Source organism: Hippichthys cyanospilos, chromosome 4, assembly GCF_059441005.1.
Source record: "Hippichthys cyanospilos isolate Australia breed blue-spotted pipefish chromosome 4, RoL_Hcya_1.0, whole genome shotgun sequence".
NCBI lineage: Eukaryota > Metazoa > Chordata > Actinopteri > Syngnathiformes > Syngnathidae > Hippichthys > Hippichthys cyanospilos.
Genome location: NC_142372.1, coordinates 1,064,215 through 1,085,588, shown reverse-complemented (window position 1 = coordinate 1,085,588; position 21,374 = coordinate 1,064,215). Strand labels below are relative to the sequence as shown.

General features: G+C 39.7%; 3 protein-coding genes, 1 long non-coding RNA gene and 2 other non-coding genes across 11 annotated transcripts; 3 read left to right on the top strand and 3 right to left on the bottom strand.

The window, feature by feature from the left end:
- The first annotated feature begins 1,204 nt into the window (after positions 1–1,204).
- gpalpp1 (GPALPP motifs containing 1) lies at positions 1,205–4,310 on the top strand. The gene is made up of 7 exons (XM_088413479.1): positions 1,205–1,418; positions 1,520–1,643; positions 1,726–1,815; positions 1,937–2,201; positions 2,358–2,522; positions 3,191–3,292; positions 3,388–4,310. Exons 1-7 carry the CDS (start codon positions 1,340–1,342, stop codon positions 3,604–3,606), a joined length of 1,044 nt encoding a protein of 347 aa, XP_088269605.1. The 5' UTR covers positions 1,205–1,339; the 3' UTR covers positions 3,607–4,310.
- A 219-nt stretch (positions 4,311–4,529) lies between these two features.
- Positions 4,530–10,719, top strand: LOC148424229 (general transcription factor IIF subunit 2-like). Of its 2 annotated transcripts, XM_088412717.1 has the most exons (9): positions 4,530–4,673; positions 4,970–5,043; positions 5,157–5,181; positions 6,452–6,590; positions 8,225–8,284; positions 8,859–8,940; positions 9,672–9,771; positions 9,981–10,124; positions 10,363–10,719. In XM_088412717.1, the coding sequence occupies exons 1-9, from the start codon at positions 4,605–4,607 to the stop codon at positions 10,483–10,485; spliced, it is 816 nt and encodes a 271-aa protein (XP_088268843.1). In that variant the 5' UTR covers positions 4,530–4,604; the 3' UTR covers positions 10,486–10,719. The 2 variants fall into 2 exon arrangements, with proteins under 2 accessions (XP_088268843.1, XP_088268844.1); XM_088412718.1 differs by lacking the exon at positions 8,225–8,284.
- A 744-nt stretch (positions 10,720–11,463) lies between these two features.
- Positions 11,464–14,958, bottom strand: LOC148424226 (uncharacterized). Of its 2 annotated transcripts, XR_015865331.1 has the most exons (5): positions 14,740–14,958; positions 13,501–13,855; positions 13,097–13,163; positions 12,086–12,511; positions 11,464–11,686 (listed from the first exon to the last, which is right to left on the bottom strand). It is a non-coding gene; the product is annotated as an uncharacterized LOC148424226 (long non-coding RNA). The 2 variants fall into 2 exon arrangements; XR_015865330.1 differs by lacking the exon at positions 14,740–14,958 and having other exon boundaries at positions 13,501–14,051.
- On the bottom strand, positions 11,914–12,047 carry LOC148424228 (small nucleolar RNA SNORA31). The gene has a single exon (XR_015865509.1). It is a non-coding gene; the product is annotated as a small nucleolar RNA SNORA31 (small nucleolar RNA).
- On the bottom strand, positions 12,590–12,725 carry LOC148424227 (small nucleolar RNA SNORA31). The gene has a single exon (XR_015865510.1). It is a non-coding gene; the product is annotated as a small nucleolar RNA SNORA31 (small nucleolar RNA).
- LOC148424225 (uncharacterized) lies at positions 13,498–21,242 on the top strand. Of its 4 annotated transcripts, XM_088412670.1 has the most exons (5): positions 13,498–14,366; positions 14,850–15,079; positions 15,324–15,791; positions 18,426–18,617; positions 19,378–19,519. In XM_088412670.1, exons 2-4 carry the CDS (start codon positions 14,941–14,943, stop codon positions 18,494–18,496), a joined length of 678 nt encoding a protein of 225 aa, XP_088268796.1. In that variant the 5' UTR covers positions 13,498–14,366; positions 14,850–14,940; the 3' UTR covers positions 18,497–18,617; positions 19,378–19,519. The 4 variants fall into 4 exon arrangements, with proteins under 4 accessions (XP_088268796.1, XP_088268793.1, XP_088268795.1 ...); XM_088412667.1 differs by lacking the exons at positions 18,426–18,617; positions 19,378–19,519 and having other exon boundaries at positions 15,324–17,032; XM_088412669.1 differs by lacking the exons at positions 13,498–14,366; positions 14,850–15,079 and having other exon boundaries at positions 15,680–15,791; positions 19,378–21,242.
- Positions 21,243–21,374: the final 132 nt, after the last annotated feature.

The following is a 21,374-nucleotide window of genomic DNA, read 5'->3' as shown; positions in this document are numbered from 1 at the left end:
AATTTCAGCTCCCTAGTGCCTTCTTTTGACAACTTTGATGTGAAATGCATTTGAGGTAAAGATCAAAGAATTGAATAAAATACCATACAAGTGATTAGTAGTGCTTCACTGTATTTAATCCTCTTGGTTCCTTTATTTGCATTTGATTAAAATCAACTAGCAGGTTTCGACCAAAAAAAAAAAGAGCCAAGCTCGGTCACATGGAAGCCATATTGGGACGTATGCTTTGTACTTATGTGATCTAAACTCTGTGCAGACGCGCGAATTCAAATTTACCTCAACTCATTCCAAGCCAAGTGGCCTCAAGTATTGAGAGACAGAACACAAAAACAGGATTCACAGGGAGCAAAAGACTTTGGTCTGGCAAAAGGGTGGACACTTTCCCACGCTCACTTCTTTGGCACACTACAACAATGCACAAGGCTGTCCACATGCCATTCTTAATGAAAATTATTATCTTGACTTTTAAAACTAAAACAAAGACATAGCCCTAAATCGTCCTCCGATAATCTCATATCCCAACTGAAAGTAAAACTTTATTTCACTTTATTTTTTTTTTTTACCCAAAGACTGTTACACCTTGAGAGGTGATTAGCTTACTTATTGTATAAAAATACACTGGACACCTAAGAAACCTAAGACGAGATCAGATAATTCTGTGTCTGTGAAACGCAGGTAGAAATAGCATCAGGTGGATTTTATTGACTGAGTCAAAGCATTTTACAAAACCAGATTTGACTGTTATTCGAGGCCTCTATAATCATTCATTGGAACGCCAACGTATTTTGTGTCAGTATCTGTCTAAAGCTACAAAGTTTCAAATGGTTGTTTTAAATACTAACACCTGGTTACGCCAAGTATTAAAATTAAAATGACTGTTTCTTAATTTAAGGAGAGAAAAAAACTTGTATTCAACTTTCATTATGTCAAAAATTTTGTATGGCCCTAAAACTTTCTAAATATCACAACTAGCGGAAAACGGAAATAACAGTTTTTGGTTTTCAAAATAAAGTAGACTTTTTCGAGCCCAGCCGCAAATGTCAAACAAGCTCGAATAAACACGCACTTATCCAAAACACACGTATTGGTAAATCATTAGTAAACTGACTATACATTATGAGCTGCAACTGTGACAAAAAAGGAGGAAATGTAATTTATTATACTTTACGTCTTTTATGTAATTTCCTGTAATGGCGACCTCAAAGTGAGCATGCGTGGTGTTGCTCAAAATGTCGACCTAAACGCCGTGTAGAGTTGTAGTGGCAACTTAATGACTTATTTCGCGTTCGGTCAGAAATTGGCATTGAACACATTTTTGAAATCGACCGAAGCGTGAAATATGGCGTGTCAGAACGCAATAGGACCTGCTTTGCCCCCAAACTTTAAAAGGGCTGACGGTTCTGATGATGAACGAGAGTGTGAGTATTATTTACCATGTATTTTTAAACACAGTAATGTTATAAGAGGAAATCGCTTACATTAGTGTCGGTTTGAATATAGTGTTGCGATTCCGTTTTAGTTGCCGGACCTGCTTTGCCTCCCGGATACAAACGAGGAGAACCGTCCAGCTCGTCGGATGAAAGTGAAGAATCGGTCGTCAAAAGAGTCAAGACGGGACACTCGCCTGGAGACAAACACACAGAGTATGCCAGTCGAATGACATTACGGTATACATAAATCTAAAGTTAATCATATACACTGTTATTAACTTTGACGTTTCGATAGAGTGGAGAAGACCGAGGCTGATGAAGATGATGGCTTCTTCGGACCAGCATTACCTCCAGGTTTTATCAAGAAACAGACTTCACCAGAGAGGTGACTGAATAAACGTGTTAACTTCACTAAAAGTAAACAAAATAATTAGTAATGATAGTTGATAAAGCAAAGAATTGGGAAATGTTTGATGATTTTTTTGATGTTTTTTTTTTCTGTACAGGCCTCCCGTGTTGGGACCGGCTTTGCCCCCTGGGTTCCGCCGTGATATGCATGGTCATAATGATGATGATGATGATGATGGTGATGATGATGATGAAGGTTTCCCAGGCCCTGCCTTGCCACCAGGCTACCAGGCTGACCACAGCAGTGAGGGGGAGGATGAGGTCATTATCGGACCCATGCCAGCCGACGGCCCCGTTGAAAATACAGTAGCTCGGGACATTGAACGCAGGGCACGAATAATGAAGGACAAATTGACCAAAGTTGTGAGTGCAGTATTTTCTTCCAACATTTCCTTGACCGTTTGTTAATAATTACTTTTGCACGGTTAACTTTGCTATGAATATCTGAAATGTGTGCACATTGTATTTCAAATACAGCCAGACCAGTATAGTGTTACTCCCTCCGTTCGGCATTTCTAGGATGTTCCTGAGGCACCAACCCGAGAGACTTGGATGACAGAGCTTCCACCAGAACTGCAACACATTGGCTTGGGAGCTCGCACTTTCAAAAAGAGGGCGGGCCCAGAGAAGGGCGACCGATCCATTTGGACCGATACACCTGCTGATGCGGAGCGCAAGGCCAAGGTAGGAAAAGTCTGCAATTGCCACTCTTGGCTTCTTGGTATCACATGCTTATTTGCAGCATCATTTTACCGTAGTTCCACAAATATAGGACGCGCCTGTGTGTAGAACACACCCTTCATTTTAGGGTCAAATTCTTTTATTTTCTATGTTACCGTGTATAGGATGCACCAACAGTTTGGCGACAATGTAAAATCTATAGCAAAACAGAATAAATTTCATCTTCCTAAATCCTTCTTATGTTCTTACCCTACCTTTACATGACCCTCTCCATTTCAATAATATTCCTGTGTGTGAACAAGGATGGACTCGGACCTGGGTTCAGTCTCCTCGCTTTTTTTATTGAAAATAATGCTGTAACACGAGCTGCTGTTTGATCCAACGGGCACTGGCTGATAACAGCCAACTTCCGTCCACCCTCTAGCTTGTCCTGTTACAGTATTTATTGTAAGTTTGAATACGGCCGATATAAAAAATGCACATCCGTGCGTCAAAACTCGGCGCACGTGGCTGACGGATCAATCTTATGCGAATGGTGTAGGTTACGGTTTACAGGACGCACCCATACTTTTAGCCTTCATCTTTTTTTGGGAGAAAAAAATGCGTCTCATGTTTGGGGAACTACGGTAGTTTACAATAATACAATAATGGCGCTTCTTCTTAAATGATAGGAGCGCCTAGAGAAAAAGAAACGGGGCGAGGCTGAGAAAGATCCTGCACCACAAGTCTCTCAAAAGGATTTGGAAATGGCAGACAAGGTGTCCAAATATAATGTAAGTTGTGCCATCCATCATTCTTCTTTTCATTGTGTAATATTTTACTTGGTAAGCTACCTGTTGACACTGAAATATTCTTTTCTTAATTCAAGAAAACCAAACGCTCAGAATCTCTGATGAGTTTGCATACCAAAAACATGAAGGAGAAAGCCAAGCAAGTGAGCGACAAGCCAGCGGAGAGACGAGCGTTTGACCGGGAAACGGACCTGCAGGTCAATCGCTTCGACGATGCGCAGAAGCAGCGTCTGCTCAAGAAATCTCAGGAACTGAACACTCGCTTCTCCCACAGTAATGAGAAGATGTTCCTATAAGGACAGCGTTGAACAAAATTTTGTCTACCAAATTGTACATATAAATGGACAGCTATTTGGAAGTTAAAGGCCAAGAGCTGGTGGAGTTTGCATTGTTTTCCTGAATGTTAGTTTAATGTACTGTAATTCATGTAAAATAGTATGATTGTAAATAAAACCTTTCTATTCTGTTTTTATTTAATACGTAAACTGTTGATGTAGATTAAAATTGTTCTGTTGTCATGAAAAATAGTAAACAATGTCCACGATGTAATGATAAAACAATTTTAATGGAATAGTAATTCTGAAAATGCCAGTGATGTCATTGTCTTCGATTCGATTGTACGTATATAAAAACTTTGATAATTGGGTTTTTTAGGTCTGCGCAAATGTGCCCAAGCATTAATAAAATGCATAGTGTACACTATAAAGAAAAGTGGAAAAGAGAAGGGTTTATCGAATCAAAGTCACATACCCAATTAACTTTATGTTCGGTCAAAATTGGGCAGACACATCGTAATTTCGGGAAGCCTATCTACCACAAAAAGAAATCTGCAACAAACACGCATAATCGAAATATTGCTATGTAACCGATCAAAGGAAAATGCTCATTTCTAGTCTGTAACTTGTGTTCATGACAGAACTCACATATTCAGTTTTTTTTTTATTTTGCAATTTTAAATGTGTTCGTTTTTTATTATAATAAAGATGAGTTTCACATTCTTTGCTATGTTTGATTATGTTTTGTATATCTTTACTCTTTTATCAGTGTCACTCATTGAATGCCATCACTCTCCGTTACAGTGCATAATTTACATTTATAACCGCCGATGATATAAAAATTAAATATTTTTTTTTACTCGTACAGTCGCTAAAACACAAATGTTCAAAAACACAATAACGACAGACTGGTTTTGTTATCTTTTTGGTCCTTCTGAGGCACCGTAATACAATACGGCTGCGCATGTTTCTTTGGACAAATAGCTAGCTTGCTAAACTTAAAATAAAACTAAACCATCATGTCAGAGAAGGCGGGAGAAGTTGATTTAACCGGGGCTAAACTAAATACGGGCGTCTGGCTTGTAAAGGTATGCACACGTTGTCCAAATATTACCGTTCGTATGTTACGAAACCAAAGTTAACCTAGCTGTAGCATAGCTGCCGAAAGTGTGGCTAACTGAATCGAGTCCACAATATTTCGCTTATAGCAATATTTCTAAACAAAGGTCAACTTCGGATGCGGTCTTTCTAACACATAACGTGTGTAACCACTAAAAACAACAATTAGCTAAACTTTTTTTTTTTTTTAGTAATGTTACCATTTACGCCGTTTATTGTCTTAAAATTGATCCAGTACACAAATACCTTCTGACCCCGAACACAGGTGCCCAAGTATCTCTCTCATCAGTGGGCAAAAGCCACAGGAAGAGGCGAAGTTGGAAAACTCAGAATCTCCAAGTATGTCATACCATACCATACCATACCATCAGCAGGAATAAAGCTAGTCGTGTTGCTGTATTCCAACATATTATCATACTTTATTAATGTATTAATTGGTTTCTTCTTTCAAGGAAAGGAAACCAAGGCAAACCAGAGGTAAGTTCGTTTTAACTGAATAATAAACAGTGATGGGAAAATGTATCCTCATGAAGAACTTTTGCACCTATAAATGACACTCATTGTTTAAAGATGAATTGGAAATCGAATACATTTCCATTGCACCAGCGTTTGTCTTTAACTCTTTCACTCCCGTTGGGCGAATGCGTCCCACGGTTTTTCAAAAAGTGGCAGTGGCTATAGGAATCATAGCAATAAAATCAAATGGCATCCCAGCGGTTCATTACACACCTATCTACAGATAGAGTGTGGCATTTATTAACTTTTCCATACAAAACAAGCCAGTGCTGGGCCGGCTGTCAACAAGGAAAGTTGTGTTGTACAATTTCTTGTCAATTAACCATTTAGTACTGCAGAAATACATTGATAATATGCGCTATATATGTGTTCCCATAGATTACACGTATTACTATGGACAGTATTTGGTGATAATTTTCACTTCTCTAGCACTCTGGCAGAGATTTTGCACCAAGTCAGCCAAGTAAACAGCAACATTTCATTAGCTACAACGTTTAACTGTCGAAATGCTGGAGTGGCCAAAATGTGTTTTTGGGAGCACACAGCTGGACAACCAACGTCAGTAGTAAATAATTCACCCGCGGGCGGAACAAGTGTTATGAATACCGGGTTATCGTGGGGACCGATTTGATACGAGGAACACATGTGTAACACGTGAGAGCAGTGTATTGACTCCAATTTGCGTTTTAATGTCAGTAAAACGCCTGTTTTGGCCCCATCCATCACGCTGTTGGAATAGTCTCTGAAGGTCAGCGGTCAAGATGGTGGATGGATGAATATTGCATTGCCCACCAGCATTGAGCACGTCATGAACAGGGTGAGGCAGCTAGCTACACGGTAAGGTACGGTTTCTGCAAACGAGCCATTTTACCACCTGGTTAGAAATATCGGTATCATAAAACTCATATTGAATAAGAAATTAAATCGCCAATCTGCCAAATGTAATTTCTATGCACATTTATTACATTGTGGAAAGTATTTAATTCGCATGTTATGTCCACTTTAAGGAAGAGCACCACAGAGAGGAGTCAAATAATATCGCGAGTGCTTCATGAGGCTTCATTTTTCCATCACTACATCAATGACAAACATCTGCCAATGATCTGGAGGATAGTTATCCTTGTGGAATACGCTAACCATGTCTTAATCTTAGTCATCACCCTCTGTATGCAGTTCTTTACTGAAAAGACACTATGAACCATGCGGATTTGAACAAACATGTCACTTACAGGTGTCATTCACTTTAAATGAGGAGTTAACCGTGATTGAGGGTCTAGAAGACAAGATGGTGTCTGCTCCTCGGGAACACCCGTTGACAATGCAGACAGTGGGAGGTCAGACGTTGGCGGTATTCACAGAGACGTCATCAGGTGAGGGTTTTTTGTTTTTTTTTGGTCTTTGAGTGTGACTCGGGCATGCTGGTTGTTCTGCTCGCTCAAATGCTGAGAAATAATACTGATTTGGTCTACAGCACAATGGTAAGTTTTTCTGTAGTCACTTGGTGGAGGTGCCCTTGTCTGCTGCTTTTTCTTGCAGTCTTGCCTGCAATGCTTGCCGGCCTTCTGTGACCTCTGTGGGTTCTCCCAAATTGTGTTATTGTTCTAGCAAGCAGCAATTAAATGAAGATGCAATCGTATTCATTAGCTCTACTCCCACCTTGATGATAGGTGAAAGCATGTCTTGTGATCATCGACTTAACTTTAAAATAATTAGCTGTAGCCTTTACTCAATGCTTAATCAATGTGGGTCTCTTTTGTGCATGACCTGCAAAAAGGTTTCTAATTGGGATTTTAAAAATGTGAAAAAAATAAAGCCCAGCGTCTGCAGCATACATAAGAACCCTTCCAATATGTTTTTTTCCTGAGTGAATCGCATGACATAGTTCTCCCGTATGGTTAAGATTGACTTATTCTGAGATTTTTCTAAAGGAATCTATACTTAAATTGTTTGCTGAAATCTCCTCTTTTGGCAATTTTTTTTTTTTTTGCTCAGGCCAAAGGACTTGTCTCTTGTAAAGTATTGCTTTGGCGCCATCTTGAGGCATCTACATGCCATGGAATTATGTTGAACTGGGGGACCTTCACTTTGCCGCCATCTTGTCGACAGGGAATTAGTGTTTTCTGAACCGATCGTCTTGTTGGGATTTGGCACCATCTAGTGGCTTCGCTAGGAACTCGTAAATAAGACTGGGCGTCCATTCCGATTTCCAAAATGTATTCGGTTAATTTCCCAAGGGCCCACCCAAATATCTTCGATTCAAGATTCAGTTAGATTTTTGATTGAGTTCATGATTTTATGAAGCAGCAATTTAAAAAGCTTACATTCTCAGAAGATTCAACGCAGCAAATAAAAGCTTCAAATCTGGTGCATCAGTAAAAATAAGAAGAAGTGAACCCGATGCAGTTTTATTGATTATGTGTGTTATTGAACATGGATGCAGCAAAACCATAAAAATTAGGTATTACCTCTAAATGGCATAAACAGGTTTAGTAATCGGTGAAGTGTGTGTTTGCTTTCAACACTTTGTCTATATAGAAAAAAAAGGTATATTTCTCAAAAACATTTACAAATCAATTCATCTCTTGGCGAGCACATTATTGCTGAAAGAATCCGCCCATCTCTGGCGTATCTTGAATCTGATTGGACAGCATGGCGTACCTTCTGATGACCACAACAAAAAGCCAGTGTAAAATGTACATCTTTAATGCTCTGATTAGATGTTGCAATACTAACGTTGTGGCTGCTGTGACTTTTTGTGTATTTGAGCAGCACCGTCTGTTGTGATTGTTTTGTTTGTGGTGGTGGCTCACGGTATCCGTTCTCGCTGCTTGTGAGAGCACGCTTGCTTTGCTGGTATGCGCGCGCCCAAACTTGCATTCATTTTCCCCGTGATGAATAAACACTGGGAGTAGCTCTGATTGTTCGATCCCCTCCTCCCTCTATTTCCCATCCCCATACATATATATACTTTTTTTTTTGTTACCATCCCTCCCTCCCCCTGTAGGCCAGTCAGAAGAGAGATCTGATGGTGGCAGCTCAGGTTCGGGGGCAGGGGCTGGTCCAGGTGAGTTTATCATTTGGGGTGAATCACACAATCAAACAGGTGGTATTTTCATTGTAAAATGGCCTTTTTTTTTGTTATTTGATAACACCCTGGAAGATACAAACAATATCATACAATTTAATGTAAGACCCATTTGTTGATTCAAAATATTGGCAAGAGAAGCTCAAATACAAGATATCATACTAGGGTGATTGAAAGTCAAGATTTTGGTCTGATTCTGTCTTTTTGGGGGTCTTTATAATGTCATTGTGTTTTACTAATCGTGTTTGTATAAAACAACAAGGTATTCTGTATACATAAACTACATAAGTCATTATTTAACAGGGATACTGGCAAATACTTTTCGTGTTGACAGCACATGTAATAAAGGTTGAAAGGGTGTGTTTGCCATGGGATTGATTGTGACCGCAAAGTGTTTGGTGACTCACTATTTTCATGTAGCATTCATCAAAAGCAAAGAAAAAAAAACTGACTTAACAATCCTGGAAGGGTTTCCATCAAAAAGATAACACTAAAAATAACACTTTCAATTACTGAGTTGTGATATACTTTTTTTGTTTGTTTGTTTGTCTAGATAAAATTGCTTTGGAGGGAGTTGTGGTGCAGAGAGCAGATTGCAGGCCAGCTGTTAGCGACAGCTATATGAAGCTAAAAAGGTGAGTTGTCTTTGTCTTAAACTAGATTTAGATTTTTTTTTTCCTGAAAAATAAAATTTATGGGCATATTTTACTTGTTTAGAATGGCTAGTTAAAAGATTCCGACTTCCATAGATTAGGTTACAGGCTCTGGGATTTTTGTCCCATCTGTATTTTCTAATAATAATATAAACGTGCCAGGGAATTGAAAAGGATCACTAAGTACCTACAATACATAGTAATCAGTGTAATCTAGATTGTTAATTCACAAGAATTTGTGCAGTGACCTACCAGGATGACAGTCGGCCCAGTGTATGTATGGAAAAGGGGCCATAACATGATATTTAAGTACTTTCCACAGAGTAAGATGCACATCTAGATTATGTTTGGCACATTGGCGATTTAATTTCTTACTAAATATAAGTTTTATGCTACCAACATTTCTAACCAGGAAGTAACACAATTCATTTGCAGAGAACCGGTGTGGCTGCCTTGACCCCTTCATGACAACGCTCCTTTAAGTTAAAATTATGATGCAGTGAATGAGCTAATTATAGATCAAATAATAAGTCTTTAATGCTAAAGAATGGCGAATAAGTACACGACCTCTTTAAGTGATAGAAAAATGCCAAATCTAAGACGCTACAATTACTTTGCTGTGAGGTTTTATTTTTATTCCATTGCTTTCAGTACTACCTCAGTACCTCTTGTTGAAAAAACATTAAACGTTGCTCCCGTTGATCTTGAAACAGGTTACAAATTGAGGAGTCCACCAAGCCGATGCGCTTATCACAGCAGTTGGCCAAAGCCGTCACCAACAACTACAAACCTGTGGCTAACCATGCGTACAACGTAAGAATGGAGCTCACGTTCATCCGTTTTCAAATATTTCATTTCACCCATCGTGGGCATGCTGTGAAAATATCATTTTACCATTATTGTAATGGCAACATTCTTGATACGGTTCTTGAGCGTATCATTCTAAATTTTACAAGCTGACCGGGTATATGTTGAAGTTGTAATGTTTGTATGTTATTTTATATTATTCTGCTGTCCGTCAGATGGAGTATGAACGAAAAAAGAAGGAGGAGGGCAAGAGAGCAAGAGCGGACAAGCAGCAGGTGTTGGACATGTTATTTTCTGCTTTTGAGAAGCACCAGTACTACAACATCAAAGACCTGGTGGACATCACCAAACAACCCGTGGTGAGACGCGAGAGCTTGCAAACCATTGCATTTATTCATTGTAATCATTGCATTTCATTGCTAATGTTAACTGATGAGTGTTCCGTCCAACTTGAAAGAAAATTCACTATACGGGGTTATCCAAATATAGAGCTTCTGGATTCATCTCCCTGAAATGCAACATTTATCTGTCCTGTTTTAAGTATTTGTTTTTCAGATAGCGTTGGTATCATTTTCTAAAAAGAACTCTCGTTGGCAGATTTACCTGAAGGAAATCCTGCGTGACATCGGTATCTACAACGTGAAGGGTACGCATAAGAACACTTGGGAGCTCAAGCCTGAGTATCGACATTATCAAGGCGAGGAAAAAACCGATGAGTAGGATGAGTTCACCTTTGGACATTCCGCGAGGCGTCGCTTAGCAAACGCTTGAGGTTTGCTTGTGACAAACTATGGAAATGTAGAATTACTTCTTGTTGGGGGGGGCAAGCTTTAATTGCATATTTATTGAGGCTTGGAGACACAGGCCTCCACAGTATAGTTTTTTGTGTGCATTTTTATTAGCATTTTTTTTTTTTACTTTAAACCAACTGCAATAAATATGCTTTTAATTTTATTTCACTTAAATGTTAAAATGTTCTTCATAATAGTAATCTAGCATTATGCTTCTCATCTTTCCTGGGGGTATTTTACTTTAATTTCGGCAATAAGCACTACAAGCACATGCATAAAATATCATGAATATTTGTGCATCAGGGATTTACCCGGTGTTTGTCGTTGCAGATTTGTTCATGAGCATTTACTTTTGAAACTGAGAAACAACCAAAACAAGCATTTTGCAAAAGATGATCCAATTATGTTTCCGGGAGGAACGTCAAAATAAGACCGTTCATGTCATACATCAGAAGTCCCCAACCACCAGTTTGTGGATCAACGGGTACTGGGCCGCGCTCGAAATAATTATTTCCGTTTTATGTCTTTTCTAAATCTGAAAGCTATTTTATTTTGAAAACCGGACAGATTTTCTTGTATTTGTTTCGGTCACTTGTGCGCCAATGTTTCTCTCGCAAATAAGTTAAATGAGTAAGAAACTCTTTGGGAAAGGGAAAAGGCCTGGTCAAGAGAAGGCTTACGAGCCGACAACTTCAATGAAAAAGCTTTCAGGAGTCTTACATGAAATAACCACTTCTTGCAGTAAAGACTTCAAGTGCTACTTCATAACAAAAAAGGACCCACAAACTGACAAGGAAGGGATTCTCTTGAACTTTTTGTTACCAAACCAGATGAGCTCGCAAATGGCGGCAGCCGTAACTGACACAAACACAAACACCAATGCATTTGGACAGTGTAAGACACCAAATACAAAATAATTTGAATTTATTGCAGTATGTTATACATATACGGGGCCTAGTTAAATTACAATTTCAAACACTCACATCCTTCCCTAACCAAACAGCGCTCTCGTTTTTTCGATTCTTGGGTTGCCTAGACGCAGCAATTGAGAAAATAAGACATCGGCTTCTTCAGCAAGGTAGCAGCTTTGGCTTTGCCAGTTAGCATCAATTTTGTCCTCAGAGTTCCTCCTGAAAGAAAGCAAAATATGAATAACTTATCAACCTTGCAGCACAAGCTAAAAAAAAAAAAGCAAACCCCAGGTGTCCAATTTGCGATTCTGCCCCAACTGAAATATTTCAAACGATCTCAATCGCTCGACTTGCAAGCGGCGTCAACAAAGTAAGCTATGGGCAAAACACACCAATGACATTCCAGGTAGCGCAACTGTTTCAAAAGCAGAGAAAGAAACCGCTTAAGATGTATTCCCCAATTCAAACTGGGCTGCCAAGTAAGCGTAGCAGTCAGAAAGCGAGAGGAAAATTTAGTTTGGCATCTCTTTGCAAACCTAGAAGCCAATGCAGCTTGCTTCAGGTCTATCAGTGGATGCGGTAAGCGGCGCCCCGCCCGAGAACACCACCGCCACTGACCTGGTGGGAATGATCCAGCTGGTTCAGCTCAACGCAGACGGGTCGCTGTCGTGTTGATGTGAGGGAAAACGTTGACACTGCTGTGCAGGATCCTCTTTGTGCAATTTTACTCATCCAAGTTAAAAATGTAATCAAAGCTTTTCCTTCCAACTTAAATTTCTGAATTTGAACTATCATCTATCTTATCGCTTCTACGGGCATGTTTTACACTTTTTTTTGCCTTTGGGTTACTGACTTATTTTAGCCGCCAGGTGGGAATGTTTTCGCATTTATCAGGTTTTGCTCTGGCAAGGTGAAATAGAAATGCCTCAACGCTTTCAAAAAACATGTTTTTCCCTCAAACCAACATGACAGGCAGGCTCAGTCTGTTTTGTGACGCTGGCTTTCACCACGGCCAGCAGATGGAACTGTAGATCAGCTTTCTCCCTTAAAAACAAAAAGACAAATCTGGGATGAAGGCAATTTGATTATGAGTTCGATAATCACATTTTCCACACTATCTGGAATTATTTTCCCCTCTTCAATCTGATACACCACGTAACAGGTGTGCAGAAAGCGCGGGGACGTTTTATTGTCGCATCTAAAATCATAGAACCCAGAATCTCTCATGTCAAGAGAGGCCAGGCTGTCAAAGATGCAGCTCAGATCCATCTGGCACCACATAGTTCCACTTACAAAAATACTACTATATATGCATAGTATGTTTAGGTTTGGTCATGTTCGGGGATTTAATCAGGGGTGTCAAACTCGTTTAAGCTTGCGGACTGCATGGAGCTATTCCCAAGTGCGCCGGGCCAATAAATTCATGGTATAACCTAATATGACTTTAAAACTTCAAATGTATTATTTTTTTTTAATCCTGTCCAATATAGTACATCGCTATTAATCATAACACATTTAAACTTTTTCCATTTATTTAAAAAAATAAATCAGCTCATAACTATACTAAACAGATTTGGCCCAAGGATCGTATTTTTGACACCCCTAATTTGACTAATAATTGATACTTACAAGCAAATGCAACATCAGAAGTCATCTACCTTCAGAAATGCCCACGTGTGCAAACGGCATGTGGCCACTGAAGAAGAAAAAAGATCATCATAAAAAAGTACATTCATAACGTGCAACTGGAGAGTTTGTGTGAGGAAACCATTCAAACAACACTGAAACATCACACGAAGAACATCGGAGATGTCCGGGAGAAACTTCCACGCGGTTTAGCATTAGCACTAACCATGCGAGCGCGTGTCAACCACGAGGTCATTTCTCGTGTTAAAATAAGCATATTAGGACAAGCTACGCTAGCTAGCTAGCCAGTCGGGCCACAGAGTGGCGGAACGTACAACGTTTAATTTACATGCAGTTGGATGCTATTCTTCCCTTTTCGGCAATAGATAACAAGAAGACGTACAAACCTCAAGGAAGGAGCAATGAAGACGAAGAACTTGAGAAAGAGCAGGCTACCGTTACACCGGCCGGCAATGGTTGTTTCTAATTCGGCCTTTTCTCTGCCTATTTGTGTTGTTCGTAAAACAATTAACGGCGCAGCGGATACTCGACATTCTGTAAAGTGATGATTATTTTATGACGATTCGCCGAAAAACTAATGCCGACACCAACGAGGTACAAGGAACTCGTCTTTTTGCATACCAAGAGTAAGTAGCGGTCGCTCTTCCGTCACTTCCGCTGCATGATACCCCAGTCGAACGAGCTGCCTTTTTTTTCGTTCCCTGGGGGGGTGTTGCAATTCAATTCGACCTGCTGCCGCTGCTGTTTGTCATTTCACGGCAACGTTCGGGGTTGCAAATGGGGTCATGATAAAAAAAATACAAAGAGAATAATGATTTGCACGTAGCAGATAAACTTGAGAGTATTATGTCAAAATATTTGCGAAAGTACAATTTTGTGAAAACATAAAGAAGTCAATTCGTTGCACCCCGTGTTGTTGTTCATCAGTTTCCTGGCATCTTTGTAATGTTTGTATATAAGTGGTGCTTTGTATAATGGCTCGCAGAAATGTTTTTTCCCCCTTTTATAAATGTTTTCATAATAACTGCTTATGAAGTATCGCCACTTCCAGCAAGCACTTACAAATTTCCACCAAGACGATGTGGCTCTTTTTGTGCAGCAATTTACTTGGCTAAACAAACATTTTGTCATCATAGTGTACTTGCAGCAACTTACTATCAAAATGGCCGACGGGCCGCACATGCGCACTGTTGCTGTAGTCGCCAATGTTTTCTTCTTGAATTGGTGCTGAACGTACAAAAACCTCGACAGAGTACGTAATTTTTTTTATTCCAATTGCAACAGAACAGCGCAAATTAAGTATTGTGTGCGGGCAGACTTGTGAGTGGCGCACTTTGACGCTCCTCGGGCTAATTTAGCAACGTTAGCAACGCGTATCGCTAAGAAGAAATCGAGTGCTGTGACGTGAGACGGCGGCGTGAAATGTGTGCAAAAAAGACACCAGTACAGACAGGAACACTGTGCAAAAAAGAGGACAACGAGTGACAAAGTAGACCTTTCAAACTGGAACCTTCACGAGCACGACACTACTGTTCTATTCCTACTAATAACTGTATAAATAAGCCAAGAAATAACGATTAATCCTTAGCTGACTCTCACTTACCAAATATACCAAATTTACCCACCTTAGCCATGTATTCTCTCTGGATTGAACACTGGATATACGATAGTATTTTTTATAGGTTTTGCGACGAATTCGTGAGCTAAGGATGTTACTCTGCCTCACGTTCTGCAGGTTGATGCCCACTGCAACTGCTGTCTCCCTCCAGAAGGCCAGCAGGAGGTTCCAAGTCTGCATATTCGGCATATAGCAGCAGCTAAGACAAATGAAGTGCTCAGCTATCAGCGCCTCAGCTGCATCTGAACAACGGATGGCTGTGTGTGGGAGCCACTTATTGCGGGATGAATCCTGTTCAAACAGCCATCACGTCGACGAGGATATACCACCACATAATGTCGATAAAAGTAAGGGACAAAGTCAAACTGCTAAAACCCATAAGATAAATGAACGGGATCTATCAATCCATCCATTAGTTTAACCCGTTAGCCTCACAAGTGTTGGCGGCAGGCTGGAACCTGTCCAAACTGTCTTTGGGCCTCTGAAATGGTTGCCAGCCAATCACAGGGCACACTCACAAACAAAATGTCAAGGTCACAACATGAGAGGTGACTGAGGAAAACTTGACTTTTGTTTCCTTGTGTCCTGCAGACCTCAGCGAAGATTGTGGGCAGCAAGAGCCAAAGTATCTACAAAAAAAAGCAGAAGAAGAGCCAGAGTCCCCCCAAATTAAAAAAGAGGATGTGCCGGAATTCGACCAAATCAAAAAGGAGGACCTAGAGTCCATCCAAATTGAACAGGAGGAGCCAAAGTCCGCCCAAGTTAAACAGGAGGAGGAACCAGGGTCCTCCCAAAATAAAGAGGAAACAGAGTCAACCCAAATCAAACAGGAGGAGGTGCCAGAATCCATCCACATCAAAAAGGAGCAGGAGCCAGAACATCCTTGCATAAAAGAAGAGCAGGAGGAGCAAATCAAGTTTCCGTTGACTAGTGCCAGTTTGAAAAGTGAAGAATGCGATGGAGATCATTGTGAAGGATCCAAATCAGAGGGTCTTTTGCCTCTGCTCTCAGACAGTGACGACCCGTCACACTCTTCTGATGACGAAGAGCACTCGAAAGGTGATAAGACATATCGGTCTGACTTCACACATGCAAAATGTTGTCAGTGTGGCAAAGTTTTTTTCAAAATCTCAACTTTGGAAGAACACTTAAAAACACACACTGAGGAAAAAGCTTTTGCCTGTTCATTCTGTGACAAACGTTTCTCCAGGAAATGGCATTTAACAACTCATCTGAGAACACACACTGGAGAAAAGCCTTTTCCCTGCTCATTTTGTGAGAAATGTTTCTCTACAAAGGGGCATTTAACAGATCACATGAAGATACACACTGGAGAAAGACCATTTGCTTGCTCAGTTTGTGGCAAAAGCTTTCATAAAAAAGATTATTTGAAAGTGCACACAAGAACACATTCTGAAGAAAAACCTTTTGCCTGCTCAGTCTGCGAGAAAGGATTTTCTAGAAAAGGAGATCTCAAAAGGCACACAATAACACACACTGTTGAAAAACCTTTTGCCTGCTCAGTTTGCAAGAAAGGATTTATTAGAAAAGGAGACCTCCGAAGGCACACAATAACACACACTGGTGAAAAACCTTTTGCTTGCTCAGTTTGTGAAAAATGTTTCTCTACAAAGCGTTGTTTAAAAGCTCACCTGAGAAGACACACTGGAGAAAAGACTTATGCCTGCCCAGTTTGTGAGAAATGTTTATCTTCAAAGGCGAATTTAAGAGCTCACTTGAAAGACCATGCTGGTGAGAAACCTTTTGCCTGCTCAGTCTGTGAGAAAAAATTCTCCACAAAGGGGCGTTTAACATCTCACCTGAAAACACACACTGGAGAAAAACCTTTCGCCTGTTCAGATTGCGGTAAAAGCTTTTCTAGAAAAGGAGCATTAAAAGAGCACACAAAAACACACACCACAGTTAAACCTTACGCCTGCTCAGTTTGTAAGAAAAGTCTGTCTACAAAAAGAAGTTTAGAACGACATGCAGTAACACATACTGGTGAGAATCCAGTTTCATTCTCAGATGATGGGAAAACACTTTCTAGAAAAGATTAAGGAAGACGCTCAAGAATATTCACTTCAGGATTTTTTTTTCAAGGTATGGATGAACGAAATGTGTGTGTGTGTGTGTGGGGGGGGCGGATATTGCAATTCCAATCAAATTTTGGATTATCTTCGATATTCATCAATTACAGGAGCACTACAAACATGAAAAAGTAATATCACCATCAAAACATGAAACCTATGAAAGATGTGTGGACGCAACCTTCTTTTTAAGCATTTTTTAAATTTAAAGTTAAGACAATTAAAATATAATTATATATATATATATATATATATATATATATATATATATATATATATATATATATATATATATATATATATATATATATTAATGTTACCATTAATGTAAAAATACAAAACTAAAAATTCTCTTACAGTTTGTACTAACCTACTTATTCTTTGTACTACAGTACTTCTAAGATTATATGTAATTACCCACCCCCAATAATTTTTACTAAAGACTGATAAACTCTGCTTTTATCTCCAGAGAATTGAGTGTTAGTACAGTATAAATGTTTTCTGACTGGCCTCCTCCAACAATAAATAGATAAAAAATAAAAACACCAGCAGCTTGGGATCTGAGCACAAGACCAGAACATATTACAGTACTCCAGGTCTCAAGAGATTACGATAGCTACCTGTATGTATGCATGTAATGCATTATTCAAAATACTTTTCATATTTTGAAAAAGCTTCCTTTCATTTCTAAAATGATTTAGCAGCGATTGATTTTTTATGTATTTAAATGTACTTTTAACCATACCAAGAATATTAGAAGAGTAATGTGCCGTATGAATAAAATGACGTTTCCTGAACGTAAATGTGTGGACGATTTCTTTTCAATATTCAATAAAGCCACCCGAAAAAAAACGTTCTTGCCCAAGATCGCCGCATTTTGCTCAGGCCTTTTGTCACGGTGTGATTGCCGTAGTTTAGACACGTTAATGGCCGATGATTTGCGCATGCGCGCTACTGTGGTACGATCCTGAATTCATGCTGAGCGTACTAAAGCCTCGACGCAGTATGTTCATTTGTATTTAGTTGTGATAGAACATCATAAATTAAATATTTAAAGACTTAGACTTTTGATGGTGCACGTCGACGCTACTCTGGCTAACTTAACTGGCTAGCTGCTAATATGGACACGCATGATAGCAACACATCGCTCGAATGCAAAGTGTTGCGATAGTGACATGAAAACGTGTGCAAGAAAGACAACAGTATAAACAAGAACAAAAGAGAATGAGTGACGATGTCAAGTCTTCAAATTGGAACCTCGAGTTTACAGAGCATCATTGTTTGCTGCATTCGTAATTGTTACTTGACTACCCCAATCGTTGTCACATTTATATCGTTTTCTTTAACTTGAACTGTAGAACATTCACAATTTTGGTCAAATCTGAGATGGAATTTGAATCGGCACTTTATTTTCGTTTTGCAGTAGTCGCTGTCCACTTGAAATTGCGCATAAAAATGATGGAATCTTACCGTGTATAAACATTGGATATATGAGTATTTGTGGGTATATACGAGTATTTTTATTTTAGAATAAGTGTTTTTGTAGGTTTCATTACAAATTCATGAGCAGAGTCTCTAGTCCGTTCTCACATTTATTGTGCAGGTGAAGGACAACTGAAGGTCCGCCGGTCCCACGCCCAGCAGCAGCTAAAAGACAAAAGGAGCGAGCTGTAGCTGAGGCTCATCAAGTTCGAGCAAAGGATGGCTATGTGTGGGAGCTTTTTATTGCAGGATAAATCCTGTTCAAACAGCCATCGCGTTGACGAGGTTATACCAGCACAAAATGTGGATAAAAGTAAGTGAACCGGAGGTGTTTGGGTTGCCGTGTCCTTGCATGATTCAAATGCTTTGCTGGATGGCCGTGATAGAGATTTATAGTCATTGATCCTATTATAATATGTTAATCATTTCAATTCGTAGTGAGGTGCAGGCACTGAAGTATTGTCTTACTTGGCATATTCGACTGCTGTAAGCTTTGTCTTGAAATGACGTGCGTGTGTATAAATGATTTTTTTTTAAATGAAATTAGGAGGCGAAGAGTCGCCGGTTGTTTGTAGACCCAAGTCAGGGAGTTTACCGAGGCGGCTAGCTGCAAGGAGCAAATACTGAAGCAAGTTGCGCCAGCATGTTAACTACAACTACATTGTTTCCTAATCACTTATTTCCATTCGTTTTGACTACAATTTTCATTTTAGGCTGCTCATAAAGAAAACTAGAGATCTCAAGAAGGGCATTTGGGGAAATCTCAAAATCGTAAATGTTGATCATTTGCCGAGGTAGGCAATTCGTCAGTACCGCTGTCACCTAGTAAGCAAAGGGGTATGAATCGACTGACAAATATACCCAGGGAAAAACTTGCGGCTTGTTAAGCATGTGGATGAGGCAATTACAATTTAGTGAGAGAATGTGTCAATAAAGCATTGCGGTGAGAAAACAGTGTCAAAAAATTACAATGTACAGCTTGATGAGGCCTGTCGTGATTACAAGTAAATAAAACACAAAGTCGAGGTCACAACATGAGATGTGAATGAGCATTCTTTCCTTGTCTCCTGCAGACCTCAAAGAAGATTGTGGTCCTGAGCAGCATGGGCCAAAGTCCCCACAAAGTAAAGAGGAGGGGCCAGAGTTCCCCCAAATTAAATATGAGGAAGAGCCAGAGTGGGTCCAAATTAAAAAGGAGGAGCTGGCCTTTGTCCAAATTGAACAGGAGGAGGAGCCAAAGTCCTCGCAAATCAAAGAGGAAACAGAGTCAACCCAGATTAAACAGGAGGAGGAGCCAGAGTCCATCCACATTAAAAAGGAGCAGGAACCAGAGAATTGTCACCTAAAAGAAGAGCGGGAGGAACAAATCATGTTTCCACTGACTCGCGTCACTATGAAAGGGGAAGAAGATGCAGACCACTGTAAAGAATCCCAGTCCGAGGGTCTTTTGCCTCTGCTTTCAGATGGCGACAACGCCACGTCACAGACTCCTGACGACGACAATAAAAAAGAACACTCCGAAGGTGGTAAGACATATCACTCTGACTACACACACGCCAAATGTTGTGAGTGTGGCCAGGTTTTCTTTAAAATATCAACCTTGGAAGTACACATAAGAATGCACAGTGGAGAAAAAACTTTTGAATGCCCGTTCTGTGAGAAACAGTTCTCTAAAAAATGGAGTTTCAATGCTCACGTGAGAACACACACCGGAGAAAAGCCTTTCGCCTGCTCGTTTTGTAAGAAATGTTTCTGTACAAAAGGGCAGTTAACAGATCACTTCAAAATACACACCGGAGAGAAACCCTTCGCCTGCTCGGTTTGCGGCAAAAGGTTTCGCGTGAAAGATTGCTTAAAAGTGCACACGAGTACGCACACTGGAGAAAAGCCTTTTGCCTGCTCAGTTTGTGGGAAACGCTTTATTCGAAAATGCGATGTCAAAAGGCACACAAAAACACACACTGCTGAAAAGCCTTTAGCCTGCTCAGTTTGTGAGAAAAGTTTTACTTGCAAAGAAGAGCTCGGAAGCCACACGCTAACACACGCTGGTGAAAAGCCTTTTACCTGCTCCGTTTGTGACAAATGTTTCCCGACAAAGCGTTGTTTAAAAGCTCACCTGAGAAGACACACTGGAGAAAAGACTTTTGCCTGCCCAGTTTGTAAGAAGTCTTTATCTTCAAAGGCTAATTTAACAGCTCACTTGAAAGACCACACTGGTGAGAAATCTTTTGCCTGCTCGGTTTGTGAGAAAAATTTCTGTACAAAGGGGCGTTTAACATCCCACCTGAAAACGCACGCAGAAGAAAAACCTTTTGCCTGCCCGGATTGCGGTAAAAGATTTTCCAGAAAAGGAACATTAAAAGAGCACGCTAAAACACACACGGCGGTGAAACCTTTTTCCTGCTCAGTTTGTAAGAAAAGTCTGTCTACAAAGAGAAGTTTAGAACGACATGTAGCAACACATGCTGGTGAGAACCTGAGTTCATGATCAATTTCATGTTATGAGAGACGCAAGAATGCTTACTGCGGGAAAACCTATCTGAAAACATTCCCTTCCAACTAGGGTTGAACAAACAAAAAAAAGAAGAAATTGCAATTGTATATTTATTTATTTTTTTACATAATGCAATTTCAAATCAATTTCCTTCAGGATTAGTGTAATACTGGACTTGATGTACAGGAACACTAGAAAAAAGACAAAGTACTCTCATACATGTAAGATTCATTATAAATATTTTTTCCCTATATTTCTGCTTGTGATTGCTTTTAACTAACGGTGTAAATAAATAAATAAAGCTGCATTTTAGTAAGCCCCTTTTATTTATGTACTCCGCTTTTAAATTTCTTCACCTCTTTTGTTTGTAAACACCTTGAGATTTTTTGTTTCAATTTTAACTGATCTTGTATATGAAATGTGCTATAAGAATAAAGCTGCCTTGTGTGAATTGTGTAAATGTGTGAATTAGCTGAACTCTGTTTTCAATCAGTCAATCAATCAATCAATCAATCCATTTAATCAATCATAGTTTCCACAGAGAATTTTACCCTACAGCCCTGTTCTTTGAGACGA